General features: G+C 43.6%; 2 protein-coding genes across 4 annotated transcripts in view; one reads left to right on the forward strand and one right to left on the reverse strand.

Moving 5' to 3' along the window:
• The window catches only part of THSD1 (thrombospondin type 1 domain containing 1), a 30,592-nt gene extending 25,072 nt beyond the window's left edge, over positions 1-5,520 (forward strand). For both annotated transcript variants that reach the window (XM_054654558.2, XM_077173740.1), the window contains exon 5: positions 43-5,520. In XM_054654558.2, coding sequence (XP_054510533.2) covers positions 43-1,418 — 1,376 coding nt within the window. In that variant the 3' untranslated portion in view covers positions 1,419-5,520. The remainder of the gene's footprint in view (positions 1-42) is intronic.
• LOC129134849 (fibrinogen-like protein 1) lies at positions 5,271-17,587 on the reverse strand. Of its 2 annotated transcripts, none has more exons than XM_054654562.2 (9): positions 17,369-17,587; positions 17,013-17,070; positions 15,654-15,735; positions 14,714-14,924; positions 13,486-13,645; positions 12,248-12,345; positions 12,079-12,167; positions 7,589-7,779; positions 5,271-6,632 (listed from the first exon to the last, which is right to left on the reverse strand). In XM_054654562.2, the coding sequence occupies exons 3-9, from the start codon at positions 15,723-15,725 to the stop codon at positions 6,443-6,445; spliced, it is 1,011 nt and encodes a 336-aa protein (XP_054510537.2). In that variant the 5' UTR covers positions 15,726-15,735; positions 17,013-17,070; positions 17,369-17,587; the 3' UTR covers positions 5,271-6,442. The 2 variants fall into 2 exon arrangements, with proteins under 2 accessions (XP_054510537.2, XP_077029856.1); XM_077173741.1 differs by lacking the exon at positions 17,369-17,587 and adding an exon at positions 17,256-17,356.
• Positions 17,588-18,669: the final 1,082 nt, after the last annotated feature.

Below are 18,669 nucleotides of genomic sequence, written 5' to 3' on the forward strand. Positions count from 1 at the left end.
TGCCAGTCCAACTCTGACAGATGTGTGTGCTCTTTCTTACAGCTGTCCAGCCTCCCACCCCACCTTCTGTTCAGCCAGGAGAGGACCAGAAAGCAAATAATATAGTTACCATCACAGGTATCTCGCTGTGCTTGTTCATCATCTTTGCCACTGTTCTTATCACCCTCTGGAGGAAGCTCTGCAGAGCTCAGAAGTGCAGCACCGCTGTCCGACGAAACTCCGTCCATTCCCCCGGCTTCCGGAAAAACTCAGATGAGGAGAACATTTGCCAAGGCAACAAGCAACGGGACAGCTTTGCTGAAGGAGGGGATGCTCCTGTTAACATTCCCCTAACCTACAGGCGAAGCCTCCAATTTGCCCAAGAAGATGATGCCTCTGGAAGTGAAAACTTTCAGCCAAATGCCCAAAAAATAATCCCTCCAATTTTCAGCTACCGCCTGGCACAGCAGCAGCTGAAAGAGATGAAGAAGAAAGGCCTGACAGAGACCACTAAGGTGTACCATGTCTCTCAGAATCCTCTCACGGACACGGTTCTTGGTGCCACCACCATGCTTCCCCTGAGCGGGGAAAACCAAGAGGAGGCAGCGGCAAACAAATTTCGGATCAAATCTCCATTCCTGGACCAGCCAGCCAGTCAGCCCAAGTTCCTGGGAGAAGGCTCTCACCCTAGGCTGGATTTTCCGTTCTCACAGGCCAATCCTGCAATGAGCCCTACCCAAACCTTGGTAAGAAGAGGTCATTTCAAGCACCAGGATAACAGAGCGGACTTGCCTGAGAGGGGCTGTCACAGAAACTCGCAGTTCAGAAGAACAGCCAGTTTCCATGAAACTAAAAAGGCCAGGCCTTTCAGAGAGAGAAGCATGTCCACTCTCACACCCCGACAGACTCCTCTCTACAACTCCAGGACCAGGACATGGGACCATGGTCTGGAGGACAGGACACGGCCAAAATCAAGAAACGCTAATCCAGCTTCTGAAAAGCTGGATCAGCCCCACGGCACTGTGCTGGGGTGTGAACCACAGGGCCATGGCACAAAGCCCCACAACAGGGCAGGTCCCCCAGTGAGGAAGCTGGACCTGATCACAGATCGCCAGCCTGCTGGTCAGGAGAGGGCAGCTGAGAAGCCTGAGCCCAGCCGAAGTAAGAGGGGCCCTTCACCTAACCCCAAAGGTGTGTGGCGGAAAGAAACCGGCCCAAATGGCAAAGATAATTCCCAGAGAGGCCAAAGCATCAGCCCTTCCCAGTATCGAAGGGACAAGTGCCAGAGCTTCCCCCTGGACCCTGAGTTTGCCTTTTATGACAATTCTACTTTTGGCTTAACGGAGGCGGAGCAGCAGATGATCGACCTCCCTGGGTATTTTGGCTCAAATGAAGAAGATGAAACAAGCACTCTGAGCATTGAGAAGCTGGTGATCTGAGTGACTCATCGCAGCCCTGCAGGAGTGGCGTGCGTGGGAGAGGATCTGCAGGATCACTTGGCTTCTGGTGAAAGAAAGAGCAGGAGTCATGTTACCTCTACACACAGCAGCAGGGAGTAATGCCCCAGGTCTGGCTTGTGGGAACATATTCCTTTCTAATTACTGAAAAGTGCTTTCATATAATTATTTTTTGTATGTATGGGTGTACAAGACACACAAAGTACCCTGGGAAGGAACACATTAGTTAGGGTGTGGCTCAGGAATAGCCAATAGATTTTATTGTGTAAAGCATCATGTTTTGTGCATCATACATGAAGAGTGCCGCTGACATTTCCCACCTTGTCCACTGCGTACTGGTAGACTGTGAGATACTGAAGTATCCACTGTCCAGCACCCTCAACCATCTGCCCATATTAGTGAATCATTTCCCATCTAGAAAGCATTTCCCATCTAGAAAGCACAAAGCTCAATCTGTGGGCAGTTTTCATCATTTTTCTGATAGTCATCAGTGAACTTTGTTGATTTGTAGGTGTTGCTCAAATAACTCATATGGTGGCGGGTGTTTTAGCTGGTTGCGTGAAAGTGCAAACAATTGATGCTGAATATTTGAGTGAATTTAAAATTGAGGAGACATTTTCATCATTCAAGACTTTGATATTTTCTTACTGTCAATGTTTATATCAAGAAAACAATGTACAAATATTTGCAGGAAATTAGTACAAAAGGCATGCTACAGGGAGGGCAAAGAAAACAGGTGATCAGATTTTAGTCCTCACAGAAATGTTACCCCAGCATGTTACCCAGCATTTCAAAAGCAGTGAGAGAACTGTTGAATTATGCATCCTTTCCATAGTCATCCTTTCCTTTATTAAAATTTTTAAATGTAAATACATTGACAATAATACTATGGCAAGCTCAAAATAAATTATGAACAACACCAGAAAACAACAAAATTATTTGATTAATACCCGTTCTGGGAACAAAAAGTTAAAATGGCTTGACCAGATCTGGTGATTCACAGGGAATCTTATAGAATCATTTACATTGGAAAGACCTCTAAAATAATTAAGTCCAACCATTAACGTAACACCACTGTGTTCACCACTAAACCATACCCCTTAACTGCCACATCCACACACCTTTTGAACACCTCGAAGGACAGTGATTCCACTGCTTCCCTGGGATACCTCTTCCCATGCCTGACCACTCTTTTAGTGAAGAAATTTTCCCTCATATCAAATTTAAATCTCCCCTGGCACAACTTGAGGCCATTTCCTCTGATCCTGTCACTTTTTACCTGGGACAAGGCGCCAACTAACTCCCACCTTGCTACAACCTCCTTTCAGAGAATTGTAGAGAGCAGTAACAGTGAACTACAAAAAACATGATGGGCTTTTTTGTTGTGTTTTAAAACCAGACATCACAAATTTGCCATTAGATTTTGCTGTAAGTATTCAGACTTGGGTGGGAATTCCAATTAAAAGCAGAAGCACAGCTCAGGCCTTTGTGGATGACTAAGACTTTTCTTGCCATTTGTTAGGATAACTGTCTCTCTGGGGACTTTGCCAAGACCAGGGGAATGCTAGTGGGCAGAAACAAGAAAAAATGAGATGCTTCCCATGGAGGTTGGTGTAAGAGAAGAAAGGTTTAGGCAGTGGACTATTAGACTGAAATCAACTCTCCCCTAAGGAGCCTAACCCTGCATGCCCTTTAACCTGCCTTGTGGGTGTGAAAGCAAAATTAGCCTGTGCTCCATTGTCATGAAGTAGGCTGCTGTCTTTCTCAAAACTGGCTTTCTGAGCAGAGAGATTTCCCAATCCCACACTTCTTCCACCCCAGCCCTGTTCCCCCCAAAACCAACAGCAATATTAAAGGAAGAGCAGCTTTGCTGTGTGTAAGCGATGGCACCCTGCTGCAGTGTCCAAAGCTGGCACAGGTAGCTTGACAGGCACACGGTGTTACTTGCTGTGACAACATAGGAGGAGCAAGCCTCAGCATTTGGCCACCAGAGTCAAATCTGGCTGTTTGAATGGCCTTCCTGATGGGTAATGCTTTGCAGCTGCTGCTGGAGTGAGGGATCTGACTCGATGGGTGATGTGAGCTCCCTCTTTCCCGGGAGCCATGCCAAGATGCTGATGTTCAGCCCTTGGCCCAGCGTGGTGTTGGTACCAGCAATGCATTCCCATGAACTGTCAGCTTGAAAAGCTGTTTAAAGCATCTAAAAACATGTTCACACTTGAAGAGTTATCCAAAGGCAATCAAATGTAATGAGCCTTTAAATTGACTTTAGTGAGCTGGAAATCGCGCCTCTGAAACAATTGCTGCTCAGGTTACTTACCCTGCCTGTACTAAGGTAAGGTCTGTGGTGTGAAGTACCTTCTCCCTGAAGCAGTGATCCATCATCATTGGAGCTGCAGGGCTACAGTATCTGTTTAAGCTTTGTTGAGCCTCTCAGCATGGGAGAGAGACCCTGGAGAAATGGGAGATCAGATGTGCAGTGCAGCAACATTCAGCAAGCGTTCCCCTAGGCTTCAGCGGGAGGGATCGCAGCTTGGCGCTAGCCCTCAGATCCACTAAGTACTCAGCTAGTGCCATTCTACCCTGTTTATTAAGATTAAAGGTGGTTCTGAAATGCTTCCTGAGGTGTGCTGTGGGATTTGCAGGCTTCTGTGCAAAGCCCTGTGACCCTTGCATCTCAGAGGGGGTTTCCTTTGCCACAGGAGGGCAGAGAAGGGGCAACGTTGCTCTAAATCAGATGCTGCTTTCTGCAGAGTTGTCCCAGTGTTGGGCTGTGTTATGCATTAGATGTACTTACGTACATTTTACATCAAAGGCAGCAGGGCAAGCCCCTTCCCTCCCAGCTTGTCGTGCCTTGGCCTCCCTTTCTCTCTCAGAGACAGGAGAAACACCCTGACACTGATGTTGGCTGAAGGCAGTCCAGCTCTAATGCCTGCCCCTCCATACTGACACACAGGGAAACAGGCTCCATAGTCTGAACTTTACATCGCTCATTGCTCACTCACTGGGGAACTGGACTGGGTGCTAGTTGTCTGATTAAGCCCTGCTGACTTCATCTCCAGCTTGATAATGCATTATCAGATAGGTTACCAGATGCTTAATGAACTGCCAGACCACAAATGCTGTCCCCTAAATGCTGTAGTTTCCACAGTCTTTGCCCTACTTCCTTAGCTCTCTGCTGAAGGATGGGATTGTGCATCAACTGCCAGAAGGCATGAACTTATTTCACTCACATTTCTCTGTGTCTTCAAAACAACAAAAATTATCCTTTCTGCCCTCAGCGCTCCTCAGAGGCCACACAGTTTTAATGTGTGCAAAGTCATTCCTTATGTCCCAACATGCAGTTACAATCTTGCACTGAGATTTTACCGTATCAAAATACAGAAGCAGTGATCAGAAGGGAAAGGATAAGTGCTGCCTTTTTGCAGCCCTTTCTTCACAAGGGCAATCTCATTTCAGACATGTTGGTGAAAATTTCATCCCACATGAGCATGCTTGAGAAGAGGGCAGGGGGTCTGTCTAGCCAAGGGCACAGGCTCTAGCAGCACAGCTCCCTGGAGTGCTGCCCATTACACTGGGATGTCTAGAAAGCAGAGGAGCCAAACCAGGTTTTAAACTCAACCTTCACGTCATGCCTCTGCATTTTCTCCAGGACAGCTTGAGCCATGAAAATTAAACTTACCTTACAGACTCTTTCAACTACCCAAGACAACAGGTGAAAAAGCACCAGAGCCAACACTGAAAGAATACATTTCTCATATTATGAGCTTTCCAAGATTTTGATCCAGATTTCTGTTCACATTCTTATTGTTGAAAACAATAAAAAGTATTAAGTCCTACTCAGATGGTTTTATTTCGCTCTTTGTCGATATGTACTCAAATTACAGTATGTATGGATATAAAAGCAAGTAAATGGAAAAGAAATACCAGTTTAAAAATTATTATAAATCAGAATAAAGGGAAGCAGGTTTATTCTACAGCATGGTAGTTAAATTATTTGCATCAAGCTGATTCTGCTGTTCATTTTTAATTGTTGTTATTTAACAGCTGTAGAAAATAAATTTTCAGTATTCCATTTCTTTCAGTCATTTGTGTTGCTCTTTCATTTCACCCAGTGAGACAATGAAAGCAGTGTGCCTGGTGGTTCAACCACTTTCTGATTCCTCTTCACTAATGCAAGGTCATCTGGTAAATTACTGGAGAATGTACAGGAGAATGACTGCATTTCAGGAACTCCTAGGAATATCTGTGTTCACCTTAATTTTAGTCAAATCTTCATAATTTTAATCTGAGGTTTAAAACTGGCTGGCAGGATTGTCTTTTTCTGCTTTAATATCTTGTGGTATTCTCTAGCAGTGGATCTGCAGCAGGAAGCTGTTGGAATGGGATTCACACTGTCCACATTGTGGGTGTTTACTTTGAAGCAGCCTTCATCTGGGTGCAGATTAGCAGTTGGAGCATGTCCATCCACAGGTTTGGTTTCACACACTCCAGAAGCACTCTGCAACTGAAGTGTGGCAATTAGAACCATAAGGAAAGTTGCTTAAAAACATTCTCCTGAAGCAGATCAAAGCACTAACAAAGGCATACCAGATGAAGTCCAGTTCCCCATCCCCTTGTTCTTTCTATCCTGATGTTCTCATAACTGAAACACTGATGGTTAAAATCAAGATGAGAAATGTTTAGATCTTGAAAAGTATAGATTGATTAAAGGACATGCTTGATCCTTCGAAGTCCAGAGAACTTTAAAGAAACATTCTCCAACAAAGTCTTGAAAACTGCTGAAAAAGAAATCTCTGGTTATTCCATGACTGTGATCCAAATGTTTTTTATTAAAATGTTGTCTGGCTGTGCTCAAACAACTCGTGCTGTTAGCTTCAGGTAGCAGAAGCAGGTGCAACTCCAGCTATCAAGTGCAGGTTTGGCGATTGGCAGCAGCAGAGCACTGGCTATCAACTTACACCACTCTTTTCAGCCTGTGCTTTTCTCTTTCCAAAGCAGCAGTTTCAGCTGGCCTGACTGTTGTCACCATCTCCGCTCTCTCTGTCGATAAAGAATGGAGCCCTGATTTTCATGGCTGAGTATTTCAGTGAGTACCACATCCCGTGCCATGTAGACCAAACCAAGCCATCATCATGGGGTCCACTGTACCTCCCTCTTTTGTAGTATCGGCCATTGAGGTTTACAGCATGGCACCTTGGAGCAATGTAGGAAAGACAAGAAGGGAATTCAGTTTAGCATGAGAAGATCTGCATCATTGCAGTGAAGTACCGTTCTCACACAACAGATATCTAGATATGCCAGGGCAGGATGGTCTAAATGGTTAATGCTTTTAGTGGAACACAAGAATATGTGGGTCATCCTAAAGCATCCTAAAGCAGACACCTACACTGGTCAGATAATTCTGCCTGTTGACTCCTTCAGGTGTATTAACTACGGGCATTAGAACTGCATGGCCTGAACAAAGGGGTGTAGTGCCATTTGGTACACTCTAGCTCAAGTGTAGGCAGCTCCATATTGACACCTAAAAATGCAGATGTCTTTTCATCAAGGTAAATCCTGCTATTGATGTACATTTTTTAGCTCCACCAATTTCAAGTGGTATGTGATGAGAATCTGGTCTAAGAGGCTCCTCCTGTACTAAAGCAGAGAAAATCTGAGAGTGTTATATCCCAGATTCCAGGGCTGTTAAACATGAGTCCCTATCCATTGATGTGTGGCATATGCCCAAACAGCAAACACACCCTTATAACTGTTGTGGGGTAGCTCTGCTCTTAGACAGAGGGTCCACTCTAGGGAAATGTTCTTTGTACACACTTCACCTTACCATGGCTGCAGTTGTTTTCTTCACTGGAGCATAACACAAAGCACTTTCAGGAATTTTAACTGAGCTCTTTTCCTTCCAGGTCATTGTCCCCTGTGCATTTGTTCTGACCCATTTTCTTAAAGTGAATTCAACTTACCTGCTTTGCTCTAATAAAAGTAGTAAATTGTTTTCCTTTGAGGATCTGTAGGTCTGAACATCTAGGTTTGGCTGTGAGAGGTGGCAAGTGCACACAGCAGCCTCCAGCTGCTATAAGGCAGGCAAGTCCTCTCAGCTGTGCAGCCACCCACAAGCTACACATCCAAGAGGAATCAGCTTTTTTCCATACCTGTTAAACCACCAGCCACCCTTGTTCTCTGATGCACAGTTGCCTGCCAGGAACTGATCGTGATCCTTATCAAATGTGGTGAACTGCATCCCTCTGTGAGAAGCTGACCACTGATCTTCAAAATTGCTCCCACCAGACAGAGCGTCGCCAGCATTACCGGAATAGGTGCCAAACCATAACCTGTAATTTTCCTGCAAGAATATGTGAAACATTTATTTTATATCCATTCTTTCTGCCTTTCCTCACAGTTTTGAGGCCAAATTAGCTCTGGATATTTCATTCACAGTCAAAGGCATGACTGTTGAAGTCAAGGGTGACTTTTGTCTCCATGCTTTAATGATCCTAGTGTAGATCAATGCAGGATTTAAACTTCTAGAAGGGATTGGTAATTACTGCTGCTGCTACAAAAGGCTCCAGGTTTATTGTCATTCAACAACCATTTAATACACTTTACAGCAAGATGGAAAGCTCTTTCTAGCTGATCAAGAACAACTTAGCAAAAACTGCCAAGTGTCAAGTAATTGCCTGTAGAGAGCTTTTTGGCTGAATTGGTTAGCTGAGAAAGGACATTCTGATGTGATGCCGATGGATAAGGGTAAGAGAAACAAGCTGGGAACTGAGCAACAGGTGCCCAATTACTGACGAAGGTCACAGTGACCTTCTCTAAAACGGGAAGACGGGGGAGAAAATTGCTTGCTAGAAAATGTAGTTATCTCAAGGTAGAGAAATTAGAAGAATGTACACATAGAAGCAAAATAATTGTTAAGAAATAGAAGTAGGTGTGTTTGATTATAGTGTGCTTTAACCAATAATGAGCTCAGATTTTGCAATATGCATAAGCTTCATTAACACTAATATAAAAATGTGTAAGCTTTCAATAAACTTCGAGATTTGCTATTCATCGCATATGGTGTGTCGCATCTCTCCCGCCGTTACGACAAATGGTGACCCCGACGTGATACCTTCAGGACTAGCCACAGTCAGAAGCATAAAAGTCAAGTTCAAGTCCTATCGCAGCCGAAGACAACAATAAGCACCGCTGAAAAAGAGAAAGTGCCAGCCCCGGGCGACCTGATAGCAGGGCCCGGCTAATACGTGCTGCCGAAGCTAAAAAAAAGCTGCAAGAAACGCACAATCGTCGTTGAAATAGATAAAAACAAGCAAGCAACATATGATTTATTTACTGACTTTTTACAAGAGCGTCAAATTAGAGAGATAGATTTACAAAAAAAACTTCCTGAGTTGTTAACTTATAAGTGTGCACAAAAGTTTTTTCGTAATCCACATACAGTGCATAAGTTGTCAGAATAGCCTATGTTCAAAGATAAGCTGTAGCGTACAATCATAAATGAAAATAAGACCGCGAAAGAGTTAAAAAATTTATAGCGAGTCGTGCATACTAAATTCTTAGAATACCAGACAAGAAAAAGAGCTACCCAGCAAACTAGTGCAACCCGTGAAAGCAACAGGAGTTGCAGAAACTAGTTTAAGTCCCCGCCGATACAAACTCCTGCTCTAAAAAGCAGCTCCCTGCAACTATCAGCTGCTACCGCGAACAGTAACCCCCCTGCATGTATTCCAGCCGTGCCGTCCGCGCCGCCTACCCCGGTGTTAAACCCTGCACCGCCTCCGCCTCCTCCCGCTCCAGACCCGCACCCTCAGCCTCCCTGCCGCAGCGCACAGCCCGCATGGATATCTCCTCCACTTCAACAACATAAAACCCTTCTTCAGAAAATTGACATTTTAACTGATTTGCTCAAAAAAGGTCGTGATAGGACAGTGGAGTTAGATTCAATGCCCAAAAAGATCACTAAAGCCCTTATCGGATGCTATAACTGCTTACACAGATGCAAGAGGAAAATCCAAACAACTGTTACTCATTATATGTTTAGAAAACTGAACTGGATGTCATGTAACATTTAGAATTATAATTTAACCTGAATGTTAGTTTGCACAAAAAAAACAACTCCCTCCAAACAACAAAAACAACAAAACTTCCACTCAAAACAGATACTAAAATATATAATAGACTTCCAACCATAATATTAATATTATTATTATTATTATTGTAGACAATTTTGATAAATAATTACCAAAAAGAATATATTCATCCCTACTGTTTAAGCATCAATTGACTTTTAAAACATAAAGCATAAACACTGATGTTTGAGGCCTAGAAAACATTCATTCTATTGTTTGAATAATGATTTCAGTCTACAAGAAAACTGTTGCTTAGCTTTTCCTGTAACATCGAACAAAGAGTATTTTGTACTTAGTTGTTATCCTTTTTCTTTGTCCAAGTGAGAACACAATATGTCATTTAAAATATTCTCTCATTTAATTTACATTTTAATCTGAAAGAGAATATGAGTTTAAAAAATCATACCACAGCAGTAACGTCCCTTTGTACTCAGAAACATATTTCTTGTACCTGTTCAATTTAAAGCAAACCTGCAATACTCTAAGCACCTGACTCAACTTGTAACTTCTCCATCACTTCTTATATTTTTTTTCCCTCTGAAAATAACCAGTGTCAGCTGTAGCTTGTCTCACATGTGTTAAGTTCTTCACTAGCTTTGCATAAGGAGATTCACAAGCACATGAGTTATTCTACACTGCTTATTTTTCTTAAATATCCGATCTAAAACACATCATCTGATTTGTATTTCTTAATATTTTATAGGTGAGTTAGTTCTGGGTTATTTTTCTCTGTTTCCTGTGTTTAACCAAGATGCTGAAAGACTTTGTTGATACGTTAGACTTCACTGAAACAAAAGCTTCACACAGATCAGGCCTTGGTATTGATGGATGGCTCAAATCTTTAAACTTAGGATTATAGTTACGTTCTATTATTAAGATGAGCATTGTAGTAGCTATTGTAGTTTTGCTGTTAGTATTAGTTTTGCCTTGTTTTTGTATATGCTTGCAGAATATGGTGAGAAAGATGATAACTACTGCATTTAATCAAACTATGCTTGTTCAACAGAAAAACAGGGGAGATGTAGAGAGCTTTTTGGCTGAATTGGTTAGCTGAGAAAGGACATTCCGATGTGATGCCGATGGATAAGGGTAAGAGAAACAAGCTGGGAACTGAGCAACAGGTGCCCAATTACTGACGAAGGTCACAGTGACCTTCTCTAAAACGGGAAGACGGGGGAGAAAATTGCTTGCCAGAAAATGTAGTTATCCCAAGGTAGAGAAATTAGAAGAATGTACACATAGAAGCAAAATAATTGTTAAGAGATAGAAGTAGGTGTGTTTGATTATAGTGTGCTTTAACCAATAATGAGCTCAGATTTTGCAATATGCATAAGCTTCATTAACACTAATATAAAAATGTGTAAGCTTTCAATAAACTTCGAGATTTGCTATTCATCGCATATGGTGTGTCGCATCTCTCCCGCCGTTACGACAATTGCCTTCATAAACAGAACAGTTCTTCAGCTAGAATAAATGCTTAGGCATTTTGCTCTTCCAAGGACTAGAAGCCATCTGATTTCTATGATCTGGTCCTGCTAGGAATATTTAGAATAATAGTTCCATTGTGCACAACTAACAGGTTGAAGAGATATTAGATATTAAATGGATGGTCACATTTGTGTTGTGGGCTTTCTCCTGTCATCACTGGCCTCATTTCTTTATGAAAAATGGCAGTAAGGTATTGAAATGCAGCTGTTCAAACTTTTCATAAGAAACCTCTAATTGCAAACTGAGTTTAATGTAAACATTTCTGGAGCGGTGATGGAGTTGGAACTAGGACTGGTCCATGCAGTATCCTTGGCTATTTGGGCTAGTTACATGTGGTATTCAGGAAGGCAAGTCTGCAAAGAACAGCACCTGTATGGAGCTGGACACTGTCTACAGCTAGAAAGCACATAATGAAAATACAGGGTGTGTCTGTCTCAGGGCTTTCTGTGTCTGTAGCAGTAGGTATAGTGCTACAGGTACCTCTCTTCAAGATAGGAACTTACAACTGCTCTTTCAAAGCTTTGATTAGAATTCCCTGTTTATTTCAAAATAAAGTTGAGAGGATTTGCTCTGGCACTTGCATTTTATGTGACAGTCTGAAACACTCTCTTAGAAAGCAGGAGAACAGGGTTCCACTTAGTTGCAGAGTTTCAGACACTAAGGGTCTTCTCACTCACAGAAAACTCTTAATCATGAGGCCAGAGGCAAATATATGTGGGAATCCCTGTGCCCTGTGGCCAGGGAACTGCCCTCTGTTCAGCAGCACAGTTAGCAAGAGGGCACAAACATGTGATCCTGTCACCCTCTGACCTGGGCACTCAGTAGTCAGGAAAAAGTCCCAGATTTATGTCCCTGATCCCAGGGCTGTTTGTCAGTCAGACAAACTAGGAAGCCCAGGAAACCAGAGCAGGTAAGTTTTGCAGAGCTGTAGATACAACCCTGATACTGGTGTGATGCTGTGTATGCACTGCCCCACCCTCACAGACCAAAGCAAGCAAATCACTGCTCTCTCCATTTCTTACCTGCTCATTTGCAAGCTGGAAATTTTCATAGATTGCATAACGTCTTTCCCCATGCCAGTCCATCAGGTCAATCTTTAATGAGTTCTCTCCTAAACATAAAGTTGTGTCATGTTAGATGAATACCTAATGCAAATTAGAGAGAAATCTATGGAGAAAAAAATACTTGGACCTCTAGCAAGCAGGTCATAGATGTGGTCATTGCCCAGCCAGTATTCATCATTCTTGCCCTGGAATTTCCCAAATCCCAGTTTGTAATCATCCCATTTCCTGCACAGAAAAATTTATAGATATAAATTTCATCATGAGAGGGGATTAGACAGTTTGTGACACTTGAGAATGGTAACAATTAAAACTTAACTTGGTCTAGATACTGTTTTCTAGAAGTATCCAACTCATCTAGGAGTAAATACAACTCACAGCTTACCTTTTCCCCTGATAAACCTGTGCACACACATACATGAGGATCAGACCTTCAAACTGCTAGATGCAGTGCTTGCAGACTGATGTTTCCAGTTAAAAAGAAAGGGAAAGCAGCAGCTGTCACATTGGTCTTCAGCAAAACATCTGATATTGTTCTTCAGCAAGTCATAATTCACCTGCTCTATGTATTACCTTTGACATTCTCATATACTTCAGTGTGTGTCATCATTTCGAGTTTTAGTAATGCTGTGTTTATTCCTTCTCTCATGTTGTTATTATGGATATTCATTCTGCCTGACCTTCATACTAGTCCTCTTCAGGATGTTTTTATTTCACCTGAACCACCATGGCTGGATAGCTACCACTCTCTGGGTAAGCTGGCTTAGAGTCACTTGAGGTAGCTTTGCAATGCACTGCATAGACTTTAGAAGGCATTAGATATGCCCTGAAATTGTGTGTGCTGTGATAGTTAATTAACATTCATGAGGACGTTTCTTCCGAACTGTGCCACCAGAGCATCTCTCCTCCTATAAATTTCAGTATGAAAGTCACCTCTCTGGGATTTTGCATAGGAAAAGGACAATCTGATTTGGCATTTTTAAAAGTTATCTGAATACGATAATAAATGTTACAACATGCTGAACATAATTCCTCATATCAGAACAGATCTGTTCAACAGGTCTCAGTCTGTGCACTGGTAGCAGACACCTGCCAATTTGGAGCCTTTGCCAGTCTTCAATAATGATAAAATATGCATTCAAATGCAGAGAACCCATGGAAATTCTCACCAAGTTGCAGATCCATTTTGCAAATGGCCCCCTACTGCCAACAGGTACCACCAGATTGTCCTAATCCTAAATTATCATCACTAACATATAGTCTTGCACATCCTGTTTCTCAAGGATGGGGGTTTGCCTGGTAGCAGGACAGGGGTAGGAGCTGGTGGCCAGACTGCAAGCCCTGTTGATGCAAGAACAATGCACCCACCTGTTGAAATTCTCCCTGCCGTTACTGCGCCGCTGAATGACGGTCCAGCCCCCGCCATCGGACATGTCACAGAATGCCAGGAAGGGCTCTCGGTCTGCTCTGGGCCTGATGCGGTAGTAGCCACTCGTGGTGCTCTTCCTGCCATACACTGCAGAGCAATCTGGGCACAACAGTACCTGTCTGTTAAATGGGCTGGGGGCAAAGCCAAGGGCTGTGTGCCACCAGGAGGAGATGTCACTGAGAGGCTCTATGGGACAAGGACACTTGGCCAGCCTGTGCATAGCTCTGCAAGCCCTGTAAAGTCAAAGGAAATGGTGCAGCAATGTAGGAGCTACACCAGTTTGCAAACTGCCAGCCTGACAAAGAGCTTTAAGGCTTGAAAGCCTTTACAGCCATGACTTCTGAGGGAATAATGCCCAAATCTTTGGTGAGATGCAGGATAGCTGCAGCTTAGCCTGGGGCTATATCATGAAAGCCTGGGACTGAAACTTTAACTGTCAGCAAGATCATTTGCAGGGAAGCTAATTTCCATGTGGAAGGTAAGGTACCCTCAGCTGTACTTCTGATAAGATCAGGGAACAATATTTGTAAAATAATAGGCTAAGCTCCTGTGTCCAACTCTACCAGGAGTATCAGGAGAGAGCCTTTCAGGATCTCAGTGCTTCACACTTCCAATGTAATGCCTAAAGGCTAAAATCTTGGCTACAGGAAATGATGTCATTTATGACCATGTTCTCAAAGTACCACCACAGGACAAAGTATGCATGCCTGTTCCTGTGCCACACAGGAACTATTGGGGGAGCTGAGGAACAGGGAGACTTGGCTCATTCAAACAGCTGCAGCTGAGCCAGGCACTCTGGGCTCCCCTAAGCCACTCAGGGAATATGGGCTCTTCAAGAACAGTCCCATCTCTTTGTAAAGCAGATGCCTAAAGCAAATCTGATGGAAAACATGAGAAGTGATTGTTCCTCTCTGCAGGCAAGAAGCCCAGCTGAAGATGTCCATTTTGTACCTGGGTAATAGCTGCCTACAGCTGGAATAAGTGACTCTAGCCCCAAGGGGTATATTTTAGTGTCAGGGCAACCAGTCAGCTCTTCTCCTTCCCATGCATCTGTATTTTAAATCACAATCCACTTAAAAATTTTTAAACTTTTAGCAGACATAAAATATGACACATGGGACACTGCAGGAAGAAATAAACATTGTGGCACACTACTGTAAACTGTACCTTGGTCATACACTATCAAATTTCCACTGGTTGTGGGTAAAAGTGTCTCATGCTGCACGCTCCTGTTGCCCGAGAACAGTTCACTTTTCGTTCTGTGGTAAGTGTTCTCCAGTATGTCCTTCAGCTGCAATTCGTATAAGTAAAGCAAATCTTGAAGGTGTTTTAACCTTTGCCTTAATTTATTGTTGTCTAGGAGGCAGATATCTTTGTCCTATGGAGAAAATAAAACAAAACCCCCCACAATTCAGTCAGTGGTAGGGAGAGACACAGAGAAAGGAGTACCTGTCTCCTCTTGACCCTAGGATGTCACACTGCCTATGTGGATCAACATGATTTCATGGTGATCCCTTCCTAAGATGTCCAAATCTTGCACAGCACAAGCTGCTGAATTGAAACCAGTGGAAAAAGGGTTTCTGTAACAACCTTGGCATTGATCAGAACATGCCATAATACGATCAGATGCACAAAAAATTTGCTTTGGACAAAAATAATTTGTCTTGACCCCACTTGATGAGCTCAAGGGGAAGGTTTGCAAACTATGAAAGTGCTCAGGTTGATAAGAGAGGGAAAAACTTGGCTCTTGCACTGCAGATGGGTGAAACCAGCAAGGTTCCAGAATTAACTTTGCGTAAAACTGAAAAAGAGTTGATATTTTGGCTACAAAAATACATTTTTAAAAGAGATTTTTGTTGTTGTTTTTGTTGTTGTTTTGAATTCTTACTAATGTCAGTTCAGTCTCCCAGACAGCTGTACAGCCCTTAATGCTATGAAAATCCTCTATTATCAGCACAACATTCCTTTAGCTGCAGGCAGCCGCCTTTTTACTCTGCTCTTGCAGCTCTCCATCCCTCCTGTGGGGGAGCATCCATCTCTGCATGACTGGGATGACTGGGAATGGGGAACCATTGAGAGAGTACAGAAACAGTTAAACGATACACACCGAAAACCTGGGTGCAGGTGAGCCAAAGCTGACCAGAAGGAGCAGCAGCAACCAGTGCATCATCACACTCATTTCTTATCACCTGAAAAGAGGCATTGACAGGCTGTAATTGAAGCTTTTTTACTTCCTCTTGCAACTTAATCCCCTCTCACACTTATGTTTAATTCCCCAGGAAATGCTGCAGGATTTATTAAGGAGGTTGCTTGAAACTACAGGCAAGACAAAGTCAGGGTAAGATGCATATTAAGGAGAAGCTAAAGCACCAGTGCAGTATGCTGACAGGGATAAAGGCTCAGGTCTGCTCCTGATTCCCCACAGAAATAAATACTCTGTGTGACTTTCCAGCAACCTCTGTATTTCCTCCCAGGTGTCCACACAGGAAGTTGCTCAGCAATCGTGTCTCCTTGAGGACTTTTCATCAAAATCCCACAGAGTTTATTCAGTTCAAACTTCTCAAAGTGGAATTAAGAGGAATTTGCCTCCTGGTTAAGTGACTGTAGACATTCCCCTCCTCATCCTTGGAGTGGTCTCTGAGGATGGGATTACCTTGGAGGCCAAGTCACACATGTGACAAACTGGACATGAGATAGTTTTTCCTTGGATTTCAGGGCAAAAGATGTCTACTGCAAATCTGCTCCAACACACAGATGTGGTTTTGATTGAAGAATCTTAGCTAGAAAATATGCTAAGGGACTGCCATTGGGAACATGCAGCTGAATGTGAGTGAACAGTACAAATTGTTTTCAGTGTGCTTGCATCATGCTTTTTTAAAAAAACAACAAAATCAGAAAGAAAAAAAAATCTGAAAACTAGGCTAAACCCAACTCCCCTGCTTCACATCTGGAAGTGCTGCAGAAACTTGGCTTCCCAGCTCTGTGCTCTGAGTGATGTGCTTTGTTTCAGCTATAGCTCTATCAGCATCCCTGCAGCAGCTGATGCTAGAGCTGCTTCCAAACCACCAAAGCTGCTGCAACAGAGGAGCCCTCTGCCAAGATGGGCAGGCAGGGCTCAAAGCAAGCCAAGGGAAGAAGAGCTCCACAGAAATTGCCCATAAAAGACGACATGCAGGTGATGCCCCAGTCTGTGGCAATTTTTCAGCTCATGGAGAGAAGAGTTCAACATTGCAGCAGGGGAACCCTGCGAGCCCAGGAGCACTGGTGCTGTTCACACCACCCCACAGTGGGGCCAGTGGCTGCAGCACTGGTGCTGAGGTCAGATTCAGACCCCCCATGGATGATGGCAAAAAGCTACCAGGAAGGGTGGGATGAGTGACAGCTCCTGGAAACCAGACAGTGCAGAGCAGAGAGAAAGAAAGCAACTCCATCTACACCTTTACCAAGACACATGAAATGCACGTACCTGTAACTTGCCTTCCTTCAGACCTCCTCCCGGAAAGATTATCTCCCTTAAAAGTCAGCTGCAAAAGAAAGTGATCATAAACCTGGCTGCATTTCAAGGGGTTGATGAGATTTTCCTCTGCAGATGACCTACATCAAGAGCACAGAGGAAGAATGTTTCACAGCACTAGGCAGTTTCACAGAAAAGACACTCTCAATTCCTAGTGTGAAAGAGTTATCCAAACCCCAAGTTTTCTGTTGTTACCCAGTACTCATCTTGCTGCTTCCCAGTGAAAGTAAACAACAGGAGGCTTCTATCAGCAGTGTTCTCTAAAGGAGAGGGGAGAGGGGCTCTGCTGCTGGTGTACTATTACCTACCTTGACTAGGAAGCTCAACCAAGACTGACTTTGAGTGTTTATGTGAATCACTCAGAATAATGCTCCCTGTGGGAGTTTCAGCTCATGTTTTAACCCAGCCAAGATCATTTCAGTAAGTCCTGCAAGGTGGAAATAACACAGCTTTTCCATTCAGCATTCCTTTCGCTGTTTAATCTGTTTTATAAGAGCACAGCCGTAATGCCAAAGAAGCTGCAAATCTGAAGCAAGAAGCAAATGTGGGAGTATTAAGCAAGACTTGCTGTTAGACTGAAATCTCAGGAGGGTTGTGTAACTCTCCTGTGAGCTGGATGATTAGATTTGCTGGTTAATACAAACAAGGACATTTGTAAAAAAGAGAAAAAAACCACAAAACCAAACAGATGGGTGCCTCCCTTTGTATTTTGGCCAAGGAATTACTGATTATTTTACAGAAAACAGCAGGAATGTTCCATTTTACAGAGCTTTCTTCAGAGGAGAGACCATGGTCACAAAAGACAGGCACATAAACCCATGGTAAATGTCTGTGCTGCTCTTCAAGAAAGCAGGACAATCCAGCTACTACCAGCTACAGGAATGTGCTGTTTATTCCTTTAAAACTGCATTCCTCTTCTCCCACAAGAACCCTGATTCATTCCACTGCCAAAGGATTATGTAAGCAGTGCTTTTCTTCTCACTTGTTTTCTAGCTCCAGTTTAAGACTGGTTTTGACAGCTATGAAATTGAGTGAAATGTTTCCTCTTCTCCCTAGTGGGTACTTGGCTCTTTTTTCTGCCCCTTTGGCCAGGAACTGCTGCTGGCAGCAGGGTGTGCAGGTACCATGCACTGGAGCACAGGGAGGCTGCACATCATCCCCTGGGGCTTTCACCAGCAGCAGCAACTCTTTCTCAGCTGGACCCATCCAGACAGCGCTCAACCTGCTGTGCAACAATTTATGCTCTTGTCAAAAAGGTGGCCAAAAATCTCATTAGCCTGTGAGCATCTCCTGATCCCAGGTGGGATCAGAGACGGGGCCGAGGCTGTGGTGTCCGTGTTGGAGTCGCGGTGTGGGTGTACAATCAGTGCCTGCAGCTCTGTGCAGGGCCATAAGATAAAGGAGCATCAGGCCTCATAGCATTAAGTTCTGCTGGTCCCAGGGCAGAAGGGAGTGGTGAAACTGCAGTGCCAGTGAAACTCACATGTGTGCTCTGTCACTGCAGCTTTGCAGGAACAGGACTCAATCTCCAACTCTTGTTCAGTGGCTGCCAAAACATCTCAGAGCCAAGACATCTGGAGCACTTTCACTGCCTCTAGGCCTCTATCAA

Source organism: Agelaius phoeniceus, chromosome 2 (assembly GCF_051311805.1).
Source record: "Agelaius phoeniceus isolate bAgePho1 chromosome 2, bAgePho1.hap1, whole genome shotgun sequence".
Taxonomy (NCBI): domain Eukaryota; kingdom Metazoa; phylum Chordata; class Aves; order Passeriformes; family Icteridae; genus Agelaius; species Agelaius phoeniceus.